Below are 22,732 nucleotides of genomic sequence, written 5' to 3'. Positions count from 1 at the left end.
ACGTAGTCTTTAATCAGAGTTTACATATTATCGATATTTGGGATATAATTCATCCACTGTTCACGTGAATACATTTGTGCAAAACCCGAATTACGATCAGCGACACTTACCCTCGCTTGGAAACAATCTTCGCAATTTCTAACAAATTGCTATCGTAATTAATATTATTCGCTGATAGTGTACTTTTTTGGACAAATACAGTTAATCAAAGGACGCAATAAACATGGATTGGTATAAGAAACGTATAAAAACACATATAACCATACGTATTGTACGTGTAAGAAACGTTATTCACTTATTTTCATTTTTGAACTAAATCATTTTTACGTAAAAATCAAAATAAAAGATACAACTTGAAATGGCTTTGATCTTGACAAATAATATCTAGGACATGATCTTGAATAACATTTCAAGAGATTTTAGTCGTCAGTCGAACACCTTGCGTAATGCTAATGTCGGCGGTAACTTTCAAGTTTTATAACTCCAAAAGCACTCAGTGAAAAATAACTTGATTATAGTGTTTTAGTAAGCTCTCGACATCGACTATTAGATTCTGGAATAAAAAATAGGGTGTTCCATTTTAAAAAATCAACGTGACCTTGACTTGACCTTTCGCATCGGCACCTAAGGTCAAACTGATAAGATCAACAAATAAAACTTTTTAAACTCTACAACTTTTGTCTGAACACTTTTACGATTGGATATTATCCAGCGAAGATAAAAAAAATGGTATCACGGGTGTCTGAAACACCCGGTATATAATACATAGGTATTTAATGGGAGTATAGAAAGATTTGAAAAATTAACTCGCGTTTAATTGTTTATAACAAAGCCGTAAGTGATATTATAAAATTTGTTTATATTTAAAGTTAATTACAACTTTGTAAAATAAGAATATCAATTAACAATCACTTCCACATTAATAATATCGGCATTCTAATGTAAATGAGACAAATTGGTTTTAACATGAGTCACATTTCAGTCGAATGGATGAAAATTTTAGGGAAACCCAGGAATATTTCTTCTCTTTATACTTTCCTTTATTAGTTCTGAAAAAATAAAAATAAGATTAACAAAATGGTATTTGTAAAACAAAATACTTTTTAAATAAAAACGTATATACAGGTAAAGGTATATACAGGGTGTCCCATTTTAATGTCCCCAAATAACTTTTTTATTTTTGATCTTAGAAAAAAATGTTTCGGACAAAAGTTGTCCGAACCCATGCGCACGATTACCCGACGCGCGAGAAATTTTTCGATTTTCCGTTTTTTCCTTTTTGCCAAATAAACATTTTTGAATGAAAATCTGTTCAATATGAGGATACGTAATGGTAGAAGAATGTTTATAATTTCTATTTCCATATTTATATCTCTTTGAACTTGAAAAATCATTCCAGGACAATAAATTTCCCTTAGGTGCACACAATTCACCCACTATCCCCTATATTATACGTATAGTCGCCTTTCGATTATACGTTAAATACAAAACAGATTAATTAAAATGTTTGCAGGAATAAATACGTGTATAATGAAAGAAATTAAATAGACTAGATTCTGAGAGAATAAGCAAATACAATGAATTTTTACGTAAATTAAATATATGATGACCTACTGAAAAGGAAGAAGTTCATTCTGCACTAGAAATTCTGTACTGTATCATTTTTTGTATTAATACACTAATAGAAAATTCCTCTATACAGAGAAAAAGATAATACTTTTCGTAAAACTCGCAAAACAGAAAAAGAACTTATATTCGATCTCATAATCATATTCAATCTAAGAACATACTCTTTGTCGTTTTTAAATCTAACGCCTCCAAATAGCGATTTTATCGTTATCATCATCTTTTTTAAGCCATTCGCGATTCTCCTCGATTAATTTCTTCCAATATTCTGCAAAAGTAAATGTTTGTATTACACATACATTAAATTATATGAGCGAAATATATACAAAACATGCACTGAATAAAATTAATATAGATACATACCATATGTAACTGTACTTTAAATCTAATGAACTACTCTTACAATTAGCAAACATTTAATGACTAATTTTATCTAAGTAATTGCTTATTTTAATTATAAAAAGTTTATTTCTACTTCGGAAATACTTGCTTAATAAGCATTCTTATCGTTCAATAAACATTTCGTTGCATTCATTATTTTTTAATTTACTGCAATTACCTGTTAATTCTTTAATTGTACCATCAGTGCCGCCATACTCGACGGGCAAGATGTTAGCTGGAATATCCTTGAAACAGTTCTGCGTCGTTTTGTATGAGTAGACGTGAAATATATTCTTCATTTTCTCCGTCAAAAAAGATTTAAAAATTTGCAAAATACCATTAAAGATTTCTGACACATTAAATACATTAATTGACTTGACCCTCCCGGGATAGCACTTCTGACACATGTGAACTATATTCATTAATAGGGATGGTCGGAGTTGAGCAATGTGGCGTAAAGTTGGATTAGATGTATCTATAAATAATGCATAACCATACACGGATCCTGTGGGATAATATTTCATTGCTATATCCAACGCTATCGTAATCATCTAAAAAAAATTCATACATAGAAAAATAATGCGAATTGAAAATATGGTACAGGTCGAACTGTTACATTGTTATTATTTTTACCTTAATTAAATCTAACATTTTGTGTATTGTCGGATCATGCCGCGTGCAGCGCACAATAACAATTAATCTTCCTTGATTATCTGGCTTCCGTAGAGGCAAAGCTGAACTGAATAAAAATGAAGAATTTCAGACCTTATTTTAAAAAAATTAAATATAGTTGTACATGTTGTAGTTTTACAGAGATGTTCAGCTTATAAGTCTTTGAAAGTTCTCAAAATATTCTTACTAATGTACATATAATAACATAAATGAAAACAAAAGTTAATACAAATTTATCTGCAAATGTAAGCAATTCATCATTAAAATTAAAATTGCAATTTGTTTGAAGTATTTTGTATATACAAAACAAATAAAGGTAAATATATAAAAAATAAGAAATATCTACTTACAATCTATCAATTCCCATTATATTATTAAATTGATAAACCCTTAGCTTAAAACAATTAATATAAATTAACATAATTGAATTATTTAATAAAGTAAGAATTGCAATGTTCATATTTTTATGGAAGAAAATCAATTCTAATTAGAATGCGGGAATTATAAAACTTTGGTGAACTATTCTAAATCATAATCCGTATAACAAATCAAACTAACAAAGACTCCTTATAAATCAAAAGAAATTGGAAAGAATGAGGGTTTCAGGCGCAAAAGACGTCGCGCAAATAATACACTCATAAAGCGTAAAACTTCTTTATTCTATTAAACGCGCTTACATGTTTCGACTCACTTTTGAGCCTTCTTCAGAGACAATACAAGCTAAACAGAGACAATATATAAACTGTGAATAAAAGTTATCTTATCATGGTGAGCTCCCCTACATTGAGAACTTAAATGCCAGAATTAAACCCAAGTAGTAGAATTAAACTTGTCACGCGGTCCGTATGCACCCTAATTCTCGCAATTTATTGATACTATAAAACGATACTCTCATATGATCGCTATTCAATCTACCAAGCTTCTCAGTAATACCACGAACGAAAGGAACAGTGATCCACGAAGGCTGCACTACATCAACGCTATTATGATTAACAACACTCTTCCTATTACTAGCCATAATAATAATGTTCTTCAAACGGTTGCTAATATTCTCAAATATAAAGTTCAATGGATAATCATTCTCTAACAATACTTTAATTATGAAACAGAAATTATCAACGTGAAATTTAGGATTCGAAAGCAAAACCATCCTATCAACTAATCCCGCGATTGTACCTATTTTTTGAGAAACCTGGTGCTATGACTAAAAGTTTAAATATCTACCCGAGAAGGTCGGCTTGTGATACCAATCAAACTCTAACAACTCATTATCCCTAATCACTGTAACATTCAAAAAATTCAATCTATCACCTCCTACTTCCATAGTAAACTGAAGCCTTGGATGCTGAGAATTAAAAATATCAAAAATGAAGCTAACCGAAGAATCAGGCGCCGCCATGATTATATCGTCAACATACCTATAGTAAAGGGGCAACGGAAATCGAATCAAAGACAAAGCTCTACTCACCAATTTTCGCATAACTAGATTCGCGATGATGCGAAATAACGGAGAGCCCATAAGAGTACCGTAATTCTGCTTATATATAACACTATCAAAAACAAAGAAAGTAGAATCTAAAACAAACTAAACCGCTTTGATGAATCCCTCCTCAGGTAAACAACAATCTCTAGAAATAAATCGCCAATCGTTTTTGATACAGTCCATCGCATAGTCAATGTTAATGAATGTTAATGAAGAGGCTAATAACATCCAGTGACATTAATTAAAATTCATCACTCAACCGCCTACCATCAAGCTCCTTAATAAGTTTAAAATTATTTTCGATATGACTATCCGCCTTAGAAATTGTTTTAATGATAATACTATGAAGAAACACTGCCAACGAACAAAGGATTATTTATCGAAAAAATTATTATACGAAAGGGACAATCCTGCTTGTGTATCTTCGGAAAAGCGTTGCCAAAGCGCCCTCGGAAGTATCCCATCATTACATAACAAACTTCTATATGTGGAATTAGATACATATTTTTCTTCCTTCCAACTAACTAATAAAGCGCATTATAATCCTCCTCGTCGGATCATTTTCAATGACCTCATAAGTATTCTCATCCTGAAGCATCTCATTTACCTTGGAAATATACACCTGTCTATCCAATGCCACCGTCACGCTACCCTTATCCGCACTAGTAAAAATAACCCTGTCATTCATACGCCTTAAAAAATTTCTAGGGTCTTTCGCTATCTGTAACAAACACCTGTTTGCCTCCGTACAATGTAAGGAACAAGAAGCTAAGTTATTTAATACAGGAAGTGAGTGGTTCGAGATCGAGATCCGTTCATCAATAGACAATTTGTAAATATTGCTTTCAATACACTTAATAAGATCGACCATTAAATTTAATCTATTATTCAAAGGTAAGGCACTTTGCCTTACCTTTGAATAGTCTAGTAAGTTTATACATATGCGCGGGTAAATAAATTCACCATAATCTTACGAATTTCAGCACTCCAATAAATTCTTATATATTCAATATTAATGATTATTACCCCAAATCAATCATTTCCTGCAGCTCTGGTTGAAATGGATCTGTATTCGTGAACCATTCCGGCAATTCGGATCGCTGCTTGTAACAGTTTCGTATCCTAATTTTACATTTCTCAATATTAAATTTACTGACTCTCAAAAATCGCAAGATAAGGAAATCATCTGAACATAAAGAAGGATATTAAGTATTTCTTTCAAATAAAAAGCTAAAGCAGTACTAAATCTATCATTAAGTATATCTCTTTTATTATGTACATTCTAGCATCAGAAAAAAGCGAAAATAAAATTTCTTATAAAATATAAATATTTTTCACAATGAAACAATTTTTTTGTGTTTGATAGAATAGATTTTTATTTAAAATATACCGAAGACTCTTCTTTTATTTTGGATTAAAATAAAAACATGTTTATTATAATTCGATTATAGCTTGTTTCATTTTCAAGGCCTCTATTCTTGAAAAGTATCACATACGAAAAACTAGGGAAATACTATTATATGTTACGTACTAGTATATGTTACGTACACTATAGTATTTCTCTAGTTTTACGTATGCGATACTTTTCAAGAATAGAGAGCCTGGTTAGACATGATTCAATTTCAAATGTACAGTTATTGATATATTGATTACTGAAATACAAGAGATATATTTTATAAATTTATTCTATCGATTGCAAGTGTTGTTTGATTAAAAAAACATTCGCATTTTTTAATATAATTTGCACGAATTTTATTTATGTATTTTTTTCACTGTTGACGTCTAAATCCAAAATAGCTCCAATGAATAGGCAATAGCCGTTCGATATTTCAACGCGCTCGTCAGATATATAAAACGGCTATTTTTACAATTTTACCCATTCGGGCGTGTATATCGTCGCTTTCCTCGATCCAGCGTTTGATTTCCGCGACAGCGCTCTCTCTAGTCTCATCGGTCTCGTTCAAATATGTCGCTGCATACCTTTTATCCTCACTAGTTAACTCATGTCGATCGTAACACTTATTTACACTATCGTCGTAGCTAGATGCGTTTGCCATCATGCAAAGAACTTTATACACTGCTGCGAAGGAACTCAGCGAGCCGCGAATTGAGTAGAGATGAATAGTTACATATGGAATAAGATTATCGATAAACACGTTACATAACATAGAACTTCTCTCTTACGTAGAATCTATTTTTTAAATCACTTCGATGATATCAGCTATTAAAAATTTGTGTTATCATCATGCGCGCTTATATCATCATATCTATATATGCATGCTGGAAAAACTCTTAAACTTGAGAAGCTGCTTAGTTGTCAATATAAACGTCCTAAATACTTTACTGAACTAACAAATTTATTCGTTTCTCACATAACCATAGAATAGAATAGAGCAACTACCAACTTCTCGTTGTTGTTAGCGAATGATAGGACTGCTACAAAAGAGTAGTACATACTGACATGTTTTCTTTGTCTCTTGACGATGACGCTACATGACGATGATGTTTGCTACAATTACAGCTTATGTAAATTAAGAAGACAAAACACGTAATATTTAATAACTGCTGAAGAGAACTTGTAAGTTAAAGTCCAAAGAGGATAATAGCGTTTTTCACTAGGTCGCACTTAATGCGCACTAAAAACTCGTTCAGTGGCAGCAGCACTGTACGAGGTTGGCAAAAGTGCGAGTTTCTTATAATACCAGCTAAACACGTGTATCGACCTCAGTGCGTTTTATAGTGCACATTTTTTTAGTGCACATGATTTTTGTAACTATATTCTGAAATTAGAAGAAATATTTGTCAAAAATTTTGAAAAAAATTGTTATAAAAAAATATTGGTAATTTTCTGTTCCAGTTGGCACAAAATATAACTTTTGAACCACCATGTCCTGATTTCCCAAAAAATTTTTTAATAAAATTATTTCTCCGCATGCGTATTTATTATACATTATTGCAACATAATAAATCATGTAAAACAATTACTCGAAAGAATAGAAAACTTTTAAACATTTTACATTTATAATTCTTTTTAATTTGTTGCGTTTTCTATCTACAGCTTCATTTTCATAATATACTAATTGTAATTTATAATTTATGAGCTCATTATAATTATTGTAATTATTTTATTGCATTTTTTACAAGTTTCATTGGCTTTCTTTTTCTTTGGTTCATATCGAGGTGGATCGAGTAGCTGAGATACGATTCAAGAAGAGTTGGACAATGAAATGTATTTCATGGCATGAACTGTTATATATACGTTACTGTGTTTCACATCTTTCCTTAACTCAAATCTTATGTATGTTTATTAATTGTATATGCTTTATTTACTTTCAAAGTGCATCATATAATTACATTGTATGTTTACTAATTGAATGTTTTATTTACTTCCAAATTGCATTATACTACAATTACATTGTAAAACTTTCATGTAAAATATTTCTTTAATTGCGTATGCCTATCCTTGTAGATTGATTTATGACTTTCGACTTTACTTAGTCATCCTCAGCCATTAAAATAATAAGAGTAGTTATATAAGATTAAAAAGTTATTAACAAATTATTAAAAAATAAAATTAAATACTGAAAGAACATAGAAAAAGTCAATAAAACCATATTAAATGTTGGAAAATATACCATAGTAGATAAAAAAGTATTAAAAATTAAAAATAAAGAAAGTATTTTAGAAGGACTACGAGCCAATAAACAATTTTCAATACAAATATATATTTATTATAACAAACGTTTCTCGACCTCTTTATCGGGTCATCCTCAGTGTTAAAAAAATTAAGTCTTCTTTATATGAGAGTTGTTAAAACTTTCTTCGTTCAAAGACGAGAAAAAGTGGAGTAAAACAGATAAGATTTTTTTATGTCGTAAGATAAATGAAGTCAATGGTCAATAAAAATTCGATAGTTAAAAATCTTGAGGTATATCTATGTATAAATATAAATAAATTAAAAATATTACACCGAAAAAGGAGTTTAAAACCTATTTAATTTTTAAGAAATAAATTCTGTATTATAGATAGATTTTGTAGAAAGATATGTCTAAACGGTGAAAAGGCTTCCTGTTAGAGCAAATGCTTGTCGATAAATAATGGAAATTAAAAACAGATATATGTTATTATACATATATAATATGATGGACAAAAGATCGATACAAATTAATATTGTGAAAATGAATTTAATAAATAAAAATAAGAATTATCTAGTCTCTCAATGTCTTTCTGTAAATTAATTTCATTTCTTTGTTCCTTTATACTATATAACATTTCTGAAATCAATCTTTTACTATAATTAGACTCCATATCTAGAACCTTTTGTATTATCCCAATTAAATGATTAAAATTTAAAATGTGTTCCGTAATTACTGAGTGACTTGATGCATCTAATCTTATATTATTTCTATGTTCTTTTATTCTCGTTTTTAACTATCTCTTTGTTTATCTTACGTAAGACACCTCATAGTCGTTACAATAAACCTTATAAACGATATTGCTTCTTAAATCAGATTCAGTTGCATCTTTATGTACTTCAATAAAGTTACTCAAGTTATTCAAGTTTATTTAAGCTTCTATAGCCAATTTTTAAAACTGATTTATCTAGATAAGCTATCGCTGCTTCCGTAACATTATGTATATATGAGAGTACAAAATATTTCGTGTTACTATTAAAATCTGTATTAGAAGTACCCTCCTTATCATCGACATCCTTATTTTATGTATTTAAATGAAACAATTTTTTTAACCGAGAATCAATCTCCTTGAAAATTAATTTCAGAGGATACCCATTTTCTAAGAGTAACCGTATGCAAAGTTCAAGGTTTTCCCTATAAAAAATCGGATGAGATAATAATATTGCTCTATTCACAAGGTTACAAATGGTTCCGATTTTATAATAAATTGGATGATTAGGAAAAAATGATAGAAACCTCCCCAAAAATGTTTTTTTTGTGAAACCAGTTAATAAATGATCTCATCATTTTTGACAGTCAACGAAAGGTCTGAAAAACTTATTCAACGAATTCAAAATTCTCTTCCCTTTCTACCGTAAACTGTATGCATTCATGAAAACTATTGAAAGTACTAACGATATGAGTAATATATTCGGAAGGTGCCGTCATTATAATCTCATCTACATAACTCTTTATTATTTTAATGACTAAGTGAAGCCGAAACGTTCCATTTATTAATTATTGTAAAAAAATTTTTTAATCTTTTATGATATAGATTAATGTCTTAATAAATATTTATATTATATTATTTTTTCAAGCTCATGTTTAATCTATCTTCTATTCATTTGTATTTACATATTCGAGCAAGAAAATTATATTATATTAATAACATTATATATATAATTATACATATATACTATCTACTATCCTCCCAAAAAGTTTTATATTTTTTCAAAGTTTTATATTCATTCTTTCATATTGTACTACTGATAAAATCTTAGTGATAAGAGAGAAAAACGATAATCTGTTTTTCTCACAACTCATATAAAATTGTTAAAGCGTAATCAATAATATCTTTATCCAAGCATACTCGTATACCAAAAACAAATATTTTCTGCTAATTCTACATTCACTGTTCCAAAATATTATTCAATTTAGTTATTCTCACCTCTTGTAATCCAGTCGCGATTCTCTTCGATCAATTTCTTCCAATATTCTGTAAAAATAATGTTTATATTACATATATTAAATTAAATGCTTATGCTAGTCTTGTTAAAATATAATAGAAGTAATAAAACAAGTATTTCGTGTATATTTCAAAATACTATAAATTCTTAACTTTTACGATTATTATCTAAATAATTGCTTGTCTTAACTGTGAAAAATTCATTTTTTTGTTCTGTAATACTTGATTGGCGAGAAACATCGTTTATTATCCACTTAAAGCGTCATATTCATTTCATTTTAATTTATCATAATTACCTAATAATTCCTGAATTGTACCATCAGTGCCACCATACTCGATTGGCAAGATATTAGCTGGAACATCCTTAAAAAAACTGGGCAGCATGTATCGATTGATGTGAAATCTATTGCTCATTTTCTCCGACATGAAAGATTTAAGAATTCTGAAACCACTCTCTACAAACATCGGTGCATTAACTACGTTTATCGACTGTATTCTTATAGGATAGCAGTTCTGACATGTGTGTGCTATTTTCTTTAATGCAGAAGGTCCAAATTGAAAAAAGTGATATATAGTTGGGTTAATCGCGTCATTGATCAATGTGCAACCATACACAGACGCTGATGCGGCTATGGCGCGATTCTTCATCGCCAGCTCCATCAACATCGCACTGATCTGAAATGATTATTCGTCGAGAAATAATGAGCACACTAATCAAAAATATTTTTTCATGACAACATCAATATCAAACATATTATTAGTAAGTTATTTGCAATCTTAATGCTGTTTTAATTTTTACCTTAATTATATCTGATAATTTGTGTATTCTCGGATTATGTAAAGTAGTGCGCATAATGATGACCAATCTGCCATGACAATCCGGTTTCCGCAAGGGTAAAAACAAGCTAAATACAAATAAAGTATTTATTTCAGAAATCCTTCGAATAAATTAACATTTACCATTACAACGATATGTATAATTGTGTCTGGAAGATCTTATTTATTTGTAAAATATTTAGTAAAACATGTTTGTTAAATAATAATAGGAATAATAAAACAAAGTTGATAAAGACTTAGGCAATTTGACATTAAAATTAAATTTGTCATTATTAAAGATTTATTGTAAAGTTATCTGCAGCTATACAGGGTGGCCCACGTAAAGCTAATAACTCTAAAAACATTTGTCTTATCAAAAAGTTGTTCATGAGAAAGTTTTATATATTCGTGGGGCTCGTGGGATCTAAAAAAAGAGTCAGTGATAATAATTATTACAGGGCGAAAGTTTCTAAAGTTACACGGTAAATTATGAGATGTGATATTTTACCGATTATGAGGTATAATATTTTACCGATAATAATAATACATTAGGTACAAAAGAAATTTTCTTTAAATTGTGTATTTATATACTCATAAATGGTAATTTTTACCCCATATTAATTAACTCTTGTAATTCCGGTTGAAACGGATCTGTATTTGTAAACCATTCAGGTAAGTCAGATCGCAGCTTATAATAGTTTCGCATCCTGGTTTTAGTTTTCTCGAGACTGAACTTACAGACTCTCAAGAATCGCAAGATAAGGAAATCATCTGTATACAGATTAGCTTTGATGAATTCGCTTCAAATAAAAAGCTACTAACTAATGCTAAATTTATCGTTAGATATTACAAATTAGGCTGTAATTTGATAAATAGAAAGTATATGTAAATAAAGTTGATTGAAAAATTGATTGATACATAAAATGACGAAATGCGATAGTGCGATAATGAATTAATTTTTTATATAGATCTTTTATCAAGTCATTATTTTTTGTTGTTATCATTATTTCAGATTATTATTGTTTTTTTTTACAGTCACAACTTATTACATTATCTTTATTGTTTTTCATCTTTTTTTTTATTACGCAATCAAGACGGATAAATTCCATGAGATAAGTGTCAAACAAAAACATAGCAAGAAGGGCAAAATGTTAAATAAAATATTTCACAACACACCCAAGCAGAACAACAAGTCATTATGATATCAAAATGATGTCAAAATGATCATTAAAAGTCATTTTTCCGGACTTATAAACGCAATTAAACTACTGGAATAATATCACGAATTAAATTAAAATTGATAAGTAATTCTTAATAATTTTTGATACACAATCAGCATCATATTAACAAGATACTTAAAACATTTGACTGGATATTTATTTCGATTCGTAATATTAAATTAATAACAAGTATGTAATGTTATATTTGAGCGATTATTTTTATTATTTATTATTTATTTGATTTTATACAATGACATTGTAAGGGGGTTATAGAAATATTTATCACTAAAAAAGACTTTGTAAGTCGAAACGTCTGAATTTATATTATTGTACTTATTTAATTAAAATCGATTTTTATTTTATAAACCAACTACTATTGCTCGTTTCATAAAAAAGTCTTGATATCATTATTGCGTAATAAATCATAATTGAATCTTTTTTTTTCATTGAGTAATTTTCACGCATAAGATTACTGTTATTTTTACCAATTTGTACGTGCATTTCGTCATTGATCCAGCGTCTGATCTCCGCAATAGTGGTCTTTCTAGTCTCATCGGTTTCGTTCAAATGTGTCGCTGCATATTCTTTATCGTCACTAGTTAGCTCGTGCTGAATATGATACTCTATGCTGTTATATTTGTGTTCATTCACCATTGTGATGATAATAAGTAGAAAGCTTCCACTGAAGAATCGTCTTCGAGCCGCAAAGATAAGATACAAAGATACACGTTTATGTGTAAGATATGGACAACGATAAATAACAATCAAGTGTTTATATAACACTTTAAGTAACGCGGTACAATATATACTGTTAAAATTCACGTGCTCTTTTGGAATTTATGTCGTTTTCGATTCGGGTGTACTGGCTACACTCAGTGTCAAAAGCGTGTTCGATTGGCAGTCCCAATGCGCACTTGGCTAGTGTCACGTGTTCATTTGACCGCACGACATTCGTGTAATTTAAGTGGCACGAGATATTTTGACGGTGCCAGTTCAGTACATTGAATATCAATGCATCGTTTTGTCACAGTATAAAAGGATATACAGTAGGGACAATTAAATCTGTAATTTATAACATGCAAATATGTACAATTATTGATAAGTATGTACATATATATATATATGATATTCTTGATATCTTATATATTATTTAATTACATATAGTAAAAAATCATTACTTAAAGTTATGAACATGAGATCGATGAACATCGAAGTTATTTTTTTGCGTTCTTCCTGCAGTCAAGTCAAGTCCTTACAATTTACAACTCTAAATGGCACTTCAGCTTTAGCACTGAAAATCTTGGTGTGTTCTTTTGAACTTGCACTATTCAGTGCAACCCATGGAACTCGTCCAGCATTGGTGTGAACTAAGTGCGCACTGGTACACACTAACTTTTTCCCAATCGAAAAAACGATATTGGTCAATTTCATTAGAGTCACTATAAGGCCGGAATCAGACTACGCATTGAATATTGAGATTGAAGATTGAAAGATTGAAGTTTGACCAATCAAAACAATAGGAGTTAAAATTCCTTCGTCCTCACTGGTCAAATTTTAATCTTCAATCTTCAATCTCAATCTTCAATGTGTAGTCTGATTCCGGCCTAATAAGAACCACTGACAAGATAGTAGACAAATTGAATATTTTTGATTTATTTATGTCTATATAATTTAGGAATCGTTTGAGGAAATTTGGGAAAAGCATTTAAACATTTGGGAAATAGTATTTTTCTTGTAATTAACAAATTTTATCATGCGTCAAGTTAGCAGATAGCGATTTTAATTAATGTGTTTTATGAATGGAATCGATTAGAAATTATTTGGGGAAGACGTCTTCATTATTATTTTCATTTGGGAAAAGTCATTATTTGGTAATTCAATAGATTTATACATTACGAAATATATATACATATCAAAATGTGTAACAAGGCATAAATGTATTCTTAAATAATTTGTAGAGTTATTGTATAAATAATTAATTAATTGAAATCGTTTTTTATTTTTTTATTGTTTACAAATTATTACGTAACAGAATAGATAAATTCTATAATTTTAGCTTTGCCATTTTTTCGTTATATGTCTTACATCTATATCCACAAACATCTTTCTTTTTGAATGTATATAAAAAAGTATATGTCAAATGTATGTCAAAGATATAAGTACGACGAAAAATTACGTTACATTTCCAGCTCATATTTTATATTGAATGGTGTGTTGATTATATTAAAGATATTCTTTTTTTAGAACTGAGAATGAGTTGTACAAAGCAATTTAAACAAAAAAGTTCTATAAGGTTGTCGTTTCACCAAAAATAGGTAATATTACCAATGTGCAACGCATGCGGAAAAATTAAATTACATTAATTAGAATGATACGTTTCTTAAGAAGTCGTTAGTTTTTACTTTATTTAATTTAATTATATAAGACATGATTGAAGTAAACAATTAATTGTTTTAAGAAATGATATTTGCAGCACAATGTCCTTTGATGAAAGTTACTCGATTTTAGAATTTTCCTATTACTGCGCAAAAATTGTGTCGCTCTCTCGCAATACTTCTTTATCATGAAATGCAGTGTCAAATACCTCTTGAGAATTGCATGATAAATCTTGTCAATTAATAAGTTAATCATCTTTAGCAATTTAGTGCGTGTTTTCTTCTCGTTTTGCCAATCATAAAAGTCAATTAGTTCATACTCATTTATTTCATACTCGTTGTCGTCATCCATTCCGAGCTCATTATTTGCTGGAATTACGTTGTCAATACAAATGATGAAATCTTCTCGAATATCATTCTCTATTATTCCACTAAGAAGTAGATCGCGCAAACGTAGCATCCTTTTATATTGAAATTGCACCTACACGTGAGATAAAACAACGTGCTGATTGCGAAGAATTTAATATTCAAGAAAAGAAACGAAATGTACCATGTATTGCAAAAAACATTGTAACTATGAATATGGGGTATATAATTACATCATGTGATTATATAATCAAATTAAAAGAGAATCTTCAAATTATTCTTTAAGTATTATTTTTTTAACTATAATTCCTCAAAAATTCACAAAAGAGTAAAATAAGAATTACTTAAAAAAATTATGTACCAGATTTAGAATTGGTCTTCATCATTATTTCATTATAACATAAGAAATCCAATAATGCTGCACCTTTTATTCTATCCTGTTTTTTACATACTTATTGTTAGAAAAAGAAATAGAACTCTACCGCGTTTGTCTATCAACAGTGTCATGTACTGCTCACAGGCAAAAATTAGTATTTCATTTTTTCTCCAATATTGCTATCATAATGGTGTACAATATTGGCAATGCATTTTTATTAACTTTATTGACGTACATTGTGAATGTACTGAGCCAATTTTGCTATTTTTTAACTTTATAGTTGATATTAACAAAGTCAATATTAGCTAAAAAATTAAAAAAGGAACAAAATTGATTCAGTATATCCACAATATACAACCAATGTTTAATACGTTTGCTACTACGCGTTACATATGTGACGTCGGTTTGTTTCGAGAGCTCGGCATCACATACATATGACATCGTTAATTTGCCATTTTACGATCATGTAAATAAACATGACAGATTGTGTGACATATTGTGTAAAAGTATTGCGAGCAAAGCTTGGGCTGTGAGGTCGATTTTTTCAATCAGACCGTAGCAGCGAATGTGTTAACGAATGTATCGTCAATAAATCGTACAACTAAGGGAAATGCAGCTGTAAATCGAGACACAGAAGTACAATACGTCTTTATCAAATTTAAAAACAATCCTCATGTTAAAAAATTTGTAATTTTAGAGAATGATATATTTTTGTAATTTTTTTTTCTAAGTTGCAATATCTTTCACAGAAGCTATAGACGAATTTGAGTTCCAATGTCTTACCTTTCCGAAAACGTTTAAAGTTTTTCGTAAAATCATATTTTTTGTACTATTTGGCGTGGTCCAACTTATCATATTATTTACCATACCTAGGTATCCTATACCCTCACATATAAAACGATCGAAATCTATTTTGTCGAGCAACTAACCCAAAACACATAAGTATTAAACAAATATGCCACTACTATTTGCTATTTATAATGATACTCACCTGAAGATTTTTATTCTTCTCAGCTTTGTAATCCTGAGATTGTTCCATCTCTAGGAGTATTAATATGCTTGAAAAAAAAATGCATATCGTAAGTCTTATAAATTACTTTTAACAATAATTATTAAATTTCAATAAAATAATTTATAATTTAAATAGAATATAAATCTAATTCTCCGGAAGATATTTATATAAAATTAATGGAGCTTTACAATTTTTTGAATTAATTTGATAATAATTTGTATATATACCTCATATATCCTATATAATTTTTTTCAATACATATACTAATATTCTACATCAATTTATTTACAGAATTTTATTGTGAATTCTATTACAAATTCGTCTAAATTTACACGATTTATCTATTACAGACTAGTAAGTTTTAATATTAAATATTATAGTAACACACAAACCTTCTTAGATTGGCATAAATTTCGCGCGAGCGTTCAACTTCAATCTCTGTGTTTAACCGCGAGCATAAAATGTAGATCATGATTATGTTCCTGTTTTAAGAACTAAAGAAACGCGAAATAATCACTATTCGTACGTGTACAAGTGCAATGACTGACATACACAAAATTTTTAAACAGATCAGTATTAAAACAATTGTAACAACGCGATGATGTTTAATATAAATCGTCTTGTGTATCACGCGACTCGAAGCATAACACGATAAGTATCTAAACTTTATCATTTCATCTTCATATTTACCCATTCGAAAGGTCATAATTGTAAAGAACATTCGGCAAAAATGACTCTTTTCTCTTTTACAAATTTTCGCCTGTGTTTATACGAAAGACACGATTTCGTTGAGATTCAACTGTCCAGTAAATATTCGAAAATAAATTTATCTTACGAATAAGATTGCCAGAAATGATTTAGAATAAGAGACCGTGGCGCGTGTCCAACGATGAATTTTTTTCTTCTTCAGCTTTTACACTTTATTTTGATAAAAAAAGAAGGTGAGTAAATCAAAGTAAAAAAAATAACTTATATTATTATGCAAATATGCTTAGTTAAATATTTTAAATAATATATGTTAATTAAATTATCTGTCAATTTTTGTTTATAAAAATATTATACTTTAATTTCTGTGGCTACTTAATTTCGATTGTATAAATACTTTTATATTATACAACCAATTAGAATTGAATTAAAAATCTAGGGTATATTTGTATAACAAAAAGTTGATTTGATCGGACAAATCTTTGCAAACAATTATAAATTTGGCGCGATTGTGGAAGAAAACCTTTCTTGTAGCATATATAACACTGATAACACATGACTGGGATCTAAATAAATGCAAAATGTCATTCCAGATGTAATGGTGCGACAAGACACGTATATGCACAGACTATCAAGCGAGAACTTGAAGTGATTGTAACAATAACAATGACAGATTGATCACTTCAAAAATCGATGCATAGCGTCGTCTTCCCGAAATGTTTATATGTATTTAAGCTATGTTTACCCGAAAATCATAATCGAACCTGGTGAAAAAAATTTTTCTTATAATTTTTATACGAAATGGAACATTTTTTAGAAATACTTAAAAATATTCGGAAAGTTTACATCTTCTCTCAGAATTTTTCATATATGTGAATTCTGAAATATTTTGAGATTTCTCATTCCGTAATTTTTAAAAAATATTTTTAAATTTTTTAGATTTTATAACATTTCATTAGAAATTATACTTATAAAAAATCTTAAAAATTTTACGATATTTCATAATTAACATATATAGAAAATGCTGAAAAAAGATGTAGATTTTCTGAGAAGTGTTCCAATTCGTATAAAAAATGTGAGAAAATTATAAAATTCTATAGAAATTGTGATAAACTATAATAAGAAAAATTTTGAGAAAAATTTTCTCAGGGGAGCTATATTCGCAAAATATAACAGTAACGCTTTCTTTTGAAATATTAATAAAATTTAAAAGTTTTATCATTCATAGACCGATTTTCCGAAATCTATCTTCTATGAAACTATTATTTCATTTAAAAAATTGTAACATTTGTTTCCATAATTATTGCGCGTAATGTCAGACAAAATATTTATTTAAAATCTTAACTTTTTCTACATATGCGTATCGATTTTCTTCCGATGTTGATATTTTTTACGTTGTAAATATGTAATTTTTAAATCATTATTTAGTTTACTCCAATATTTTCTTATAACAGTAGTATATAATAACAAAATTAGTTATGCAATATGAATAAATAAATGAATAATTTTATTTCACCGTCAATCTCATCTATATTGACATATAGTAATGTAAGAGTAAAGAGAATATTAATAGATACACGATACGAAAATTGTAAATTACATCAATAAAATTAATATGCCATACCATCATGATATAGTCAAATTAATGACGATGAGGACAAAGCAGCATCTGGTTGCGATAACATTATCACGTTGTTGTACGCTTCTTTCAAGTTTTCCGTTTCAACTTCTTTCGCGAGCAATCTAGAGTGATTAGAAAAAAGACCAAATTTCTATCGTAAGATTGTAACCGCGTTTATAATTATTAAATTGATTTCTTTTTACCATTGTCAAATACAAAAAACATACGGTGGAAAAAATTATTAAATATCACAAATATGTGAAATGGTTGCAAAAAATACATGTCTTACAATTCCTCGCAGTTAATTTTTAATTAAAATATAATTAAAATAAATAAATTTATTTTAGAATTTTGATCGAGTATGCAAAATATCAAGGGAACGAACTTGTCGTATAATTGTTTGACGACGTTTACTAATACTCGCGCCTGGGTAACATTGAAAAGTATTAATTCCGGAATGGAACCCTGCAAAAAATTTATAACGTCTCGGCTGATCTGCTCGAGTCTAGATTTTGAGATGTTCGATAGTGCTTCTTGATGTAAAAACATATCATTCAATTCTAATTCCTTCTTCAATGTGTTTACTTGCTCCTGTAATCGTTGCACGATCAATTCTATCCGTGGCTGGATGTGACGTATTGTCTTGATCGGTTTCAGTTTTGCGATTTTAGCAGTAAGTCGCATGGTCGACAAAGTGACTCTGAGATCTTCTCTCGTGATGCGCACGTGAGATATGAAGCTGATGAATAAGGGAAATGTTCAGATTTTAATTAATCTTAAATAAAACGTCATAAATATGAATTTTAAGCCAAGTTAGAAATTTAATAGGAAATATAAAAGTTTGAATAGAGTATTAAAAAAATAGCATTTTTATTTATTGTTATTTTTATTAAATATTATAGAATCATGTTTTTATTCAATGCTTAATTTGTCTTTATGTCCATATTTATCTATATTTGTATAAATATTTATATAGATATTTATATAGATGTGTGTGTGGAAAAAGGACGAATATATTGTAGTTTAGATTAATATAAGAAAATTTGCGCTACTTCTGTTTCAAATTTATATTCATTATGTAATTACCGAATGATAGATGTGACAGTGAAAGCATCTCTCAGTAGCTTCAGCAAATTACTTGAGCGAATAACGCTATATGTGCACATACTTGATTTTCTAAGATGCAAAAAATATTGTTCCAGCTGCATTTTCATTAAATTCGCCATACCTAAGTCGGCTGCTGTTTTCCGGCAACTCGATTTTCCCACCGTACCAGTTCCAGCCATCTCTACGATATGTATCTAATATCGATCCGTAAAAACAAACTCGTAATTTTTCTTTCGAGATATCTCTCAATCAAGGTAATTTCTTTGAAAATTTAGTTACATATATATATCACGAATATTTATTATTTAAAATATTTATATTTAAACGTAATATATTTAATTTATATATTTCAAATAATGATTCTATATTTAAATATGTTATATCCATACCCAATATTTAAATATAACATATTTTAGATATTTTAACATTTTAATGAAACAATACAAAAAGTTCTTCCTATTAATCTATAAATTATCATGCGAAAATATTTAAAACATAGGAAGTTTCAAGATTTATTTTGAAAGATGTCGAATTCGCAATTACTTTTGCTGTCGCTACGATAGCTTGCGATTTTATCAAACTCGCATTTGAAACGTGAATAGTGATCACAGCAGCACCTAAATGTGATACCGGATATATTGTGCTTCTCACAATTGATCTTCTGCCTTCTCCTTCAAGTACTTTTTTCAAAGTCTCTTTTTCATTCTCTACATCTACTATAATTACATTCTGAAACCGTAATTGTTGCTGATTTCGTATGTTGACACGTATGCAGAATAAAAGCTGAGATACTCTAAATAAATATAAGAATTCTGGGAAATCGCAAAAGTAAGTATTTTCTTAATACAACGTTATTCCTCGTAAGTAACATAAAAGCTATCCGAAAATTTAACATAAGGATACAAATATTTCATCTCGATACCTTAAAGACACTGCGTTCGTTGACGTTAAAAATCCTTCGTTTTTGCGTCAGAAGATCTATTACGTTTTTACCTCTCAGCTCGATGAAACTTAAACGATAACGTATGTCACTGATTTTTCTTCGGTTCGCCTTTTCCATAAACATGTCGGATAAAAGTCGCGAGACTATTCCTCTATGCTAAATCAATGAGTGAAACGATCAAAATAATTGATTGAACGATAATCTAAATAAAATTATGCAAGATATAAAGCGTACTTCCCAATTATTTCTGAGACCGCCAATTGTGAAACTTTTCCCAGATCCTGTTTGTCCATAGCCGATCAGTACGCAATTTACGCCGTCTAAAGCTCTTAAATTATTCCTTTGTTACGAATGTCATACATGTTTTGTTACTTTTATAGACATTGCATGATATTTCATATCTTATCAGCGATATCGGTAAGTAATATTAATTATCGATTATTATTCAGTAATATGGCTGCATCCTTTCTAATAAAATACGTAAAATCATACTAATCCTCAATAATCTAAATGTTTTCATTACAATCAAAAAACATTTTTTATATCCTCTATTTTGTTAAGAAAATACTGTCAATTTAACGTAAGGCACTCTTATTACTCTATCCTCATACATGCTATCATGCCAAATCATATGTGACGAACGTTAAATGTTTGCTTTCAAAAATTAATTTAATAATTTTATTACGCATTTTTGGCAACGTTAGATTAATACACAAATTAACTTACTTTCCGCATATTAAACAATATCAAGTTAATTAATTATATCGCTGACGCATTATGGAATATCATCACGGCAATTAAAATATTAATCAATACTTTTTTACAAGATCTTTCGCAGTAGTGCAATACACCTTATCCTGGGACATCTCGTGAAATATCCCATCAATATGGAAGGCCCAATAAATAGGATGTCTTGACTGTTTGTCTCGTTGGATATCTTGCAAGCATCTCACGTATATCGTCTAAATGACGACATTATGATAATTTAATTAATTATAATGCGTTAATTGACAAAACGTACCGAAATGAACGAGACATCTCAATAAACAATAATAATAGCATTAAGAAGATAGTAAAGTTCGTGAGAATACATTCTACGCTAGCGGGATATAATCTTTTCTCAGCTATCGGAATAGTCTCGGTTTAAATAAAGAAATTTACATTAATCTCACCTTACCATCCGTACTGATCTTTGCGCAAGAATCGCACGATTTTTCAAGTGGTAGAATTCGCACAAAAACCTTCACATTACTGTCGTATACCTCATCAATCGACTCGTCATCCGACATAGAAAAGTTCGTTTGATGCATTCTTTTATTTTCAACATTCTCTCAATATCGTGGATAATTACAAGATGGCAAGGTTAATCCCTTCTGTGCACTCTTAATTATAGCGCTGAAATTGTCTAGAATTCAATTTCTGTCATTTCAAAGTATCGCATACAAAAAAAGAAGTAAAACAGCTTTACGCGAGCGCGAAATTATGTGCGAAATATTTACAGAAATTAAATACGTCGTCGTGAGTATGAATTTACAAAACCCTTTATTTCATAGCGTTTGTGTATATAAATTATCCATAATTAAAACTTCAATTTTAGCAAAGGGCAACGGCAAACTCTGAAAGGATATCGAAAAAAGAATTGAGTGTCCGACCATGGTGGAAGTATACTTCCACCATGTGCCTGACGACGCTACAAAGTCACCAACATCACTACTACATACACAATACGATTATTATTATGCGTATGACATACATACAAGTATTACAAAATAATTGCTTATGAAAAGTACGTCGAACATCATCACTGCAAATTAAATAACTCGACTTAACTAAGAATACAGAAAGAAAATCTATTGATTCACGCAAAATCGGAGGGGCGGGGGAAAGGTCGTGCTGCTGATTTCGAGTAACAAAAAATAATTTCTAACGTGCATTTAATTTTATCTAAACGTACGAATGGTTTACCTAAATCACTAACAAGAGTGACGTATTTTTAATCTGTTACATTAAATTGATATTTTTTTTCTAAACTCAAAACTCAAAAGATTATGTCGCAATGTCATTTGTGCATATTTCTGACTAAATTAGTGATTCCTAGATCACTCTTTTTCCTCATAAAGTACAAAATCGTGAGCGCGAGAGTGTTCATAAATTCTTGTTGCTGGAAAAAAGTTACGTATGTATTATATCACGCGCGTACCTCGCGTTTTACACGCAAGTTTTATACACGAACTCGAGCCTTCTCGAAGCACACGTAAGATGTGCAAAAAATATCGTTTCTGCAATATATGGTTACAGATACAGTCGGTAATCATGAAACATTAAATATTTATTTGCAAAAATAAAATTCATCAGCTACAAATCGATTCAATGAATAGTGATTTAATTT

General features: G+C 29.4%; 2 protein-coding genes across 3 annotated transcripts; both read right to left on the bottom strand.

The window, feature by feature from the left end:
* Positions 1-899: 899 nt before the first annotated feature.
* LOC108730842 (uncharacterized) lies at positions 900-12,650 on the bottom strand. The gene is made up of 12 exons (XM_018460766.1): positions 12,324-12,650; positions 11,230-11,389; positions 10,602-10,707; positions 10,099-10,477; positions 9,785-9,832; positions 6,923-6,942; positions 6,039-6,339; positions 5,189-5,348; positions 2,641-2,746; positions 2,186-2,558; positions 1,791-1,894; positions 900-1,049 (listed from the first exon to the last, which is right to left on the bottom strand). Exons 1-11 carry the CDS (start codon positions 12,490-12,492, stop codon positions 1,809-1,811), a joined length of 1,908 nt encoding a protein of 635 aa, XP_018316268.1. The 5' UTR covers positions 12,493-12,650; the 3' UTR covers positions 900-1,049; positions 1,791-1,808.
* A 5,641-nt stretch (positions 12,651-18,291) lies between these two features.
* Positions 18,292-22,720, bottom strand: LOC108730979 (kinesin-like protein KIF9). Of its 2 annotated transcripts, none has more exons than XM_018460997.1 (8): positions 21,516-22,720; positions 21,160-21,305; positions 20,578-20,671; positions 20,323-20,499; positions 19,944-20,129; positions 19,380-19,594; positions 18,679-19,032; positions 18,292-18,415 (listed from the first exon to the last, which is right to left on the bottom strand). In XM_018460997.1, the coding sequence occupies exons 1-8, from the start codon at positions 21,651-21,653 to the stop codon at positions 18,310-18,312; spliced, it is 1,416 nt and encodes a 471-aa protein (XP_018316499.1). In that variant the 5' UTR covers positions 21,654-22,720; the 3' UTR covers positions 18,292-18,309. The 2 variants fall into 2 exon arrangements, with proteins under 2 accessions (XP_018316499.1, XP_018316501.1); XM_018460999.1 differs by having other exon boundaries at positions 20,578-20,590.
* Positions 22,721-22,732: the final 12 nt, after the last annotated feature.

The sequence above is a fragment of the Mycetomoellerius zeteki genome, unplaced genomic scaffold, assembly GCF_001594055.1.
Source record: "Mycetomoellerius zeteki isolate Tzet28-1 unplaced genomic scaffold, Tzet1.0 scaffold98, whole genome shotgun sequence".
Taxonomy (NCBI): Eukaryota; Metazoa; Arthropoda; class Insecta; order Hymenoptera; family Formicidae; genus Mycetomoellerius; species Mycetomoellerius zeteki.
This window is presented reverse-complemented; position numbering and strand designations above follow the sequence as displayed.

What these genes read in the sequence shown, in the direction of transcription:
- LOC108730842 (XM_018460766.1), bottom strand. Translation starts at nt 12,492, where the DNA reads ATGGTGAATGAACACAAATATAACAGCATAGAGTATCATATTCAGCAC. An exon ending in TACAATTCAGGAATTATTAG is followed by an intron (nt 9,833 to 10,098) that starts GTAATTATGATA and finishes TTATTTTTACAG; the next exon opens with AATATTGGAAGAAATTGATC. An exon ending in TACAATTAAAGAATTAACAG is followed by an intron (nt 1,895 to 2,185) that starts GTAATTGCAGTA and finishes TTACTTTTGCAG; the next exon opens with AATATTGGAAGAAATTAATC.
- LOC108730979 (XM_018460997.1), bottom strand. Translation starts at nt 21,653, where the DNA reads ATGCATCAAACGAACTTTTCTATGTCGGATGACGAGTCGATTGATGAG. An exon ending in AGATCAGTACGGATGGTAAG is followed by an intron (nt 21,306 to 21,515) that starts GTGAGATTAATG and finishes GTCGTCATTTAG; the next exon opens with ACGATATACGTGAGATGCTT. An exon ending in GCGAAAGATCTTGTAAAAAA is followed by an intron (nt 20,672 to 21,159) that starts GTATTGATTAAT and finishes GAATAATTTAAG; the next exon opens with AGCTTTAGACGGCGTAAATT.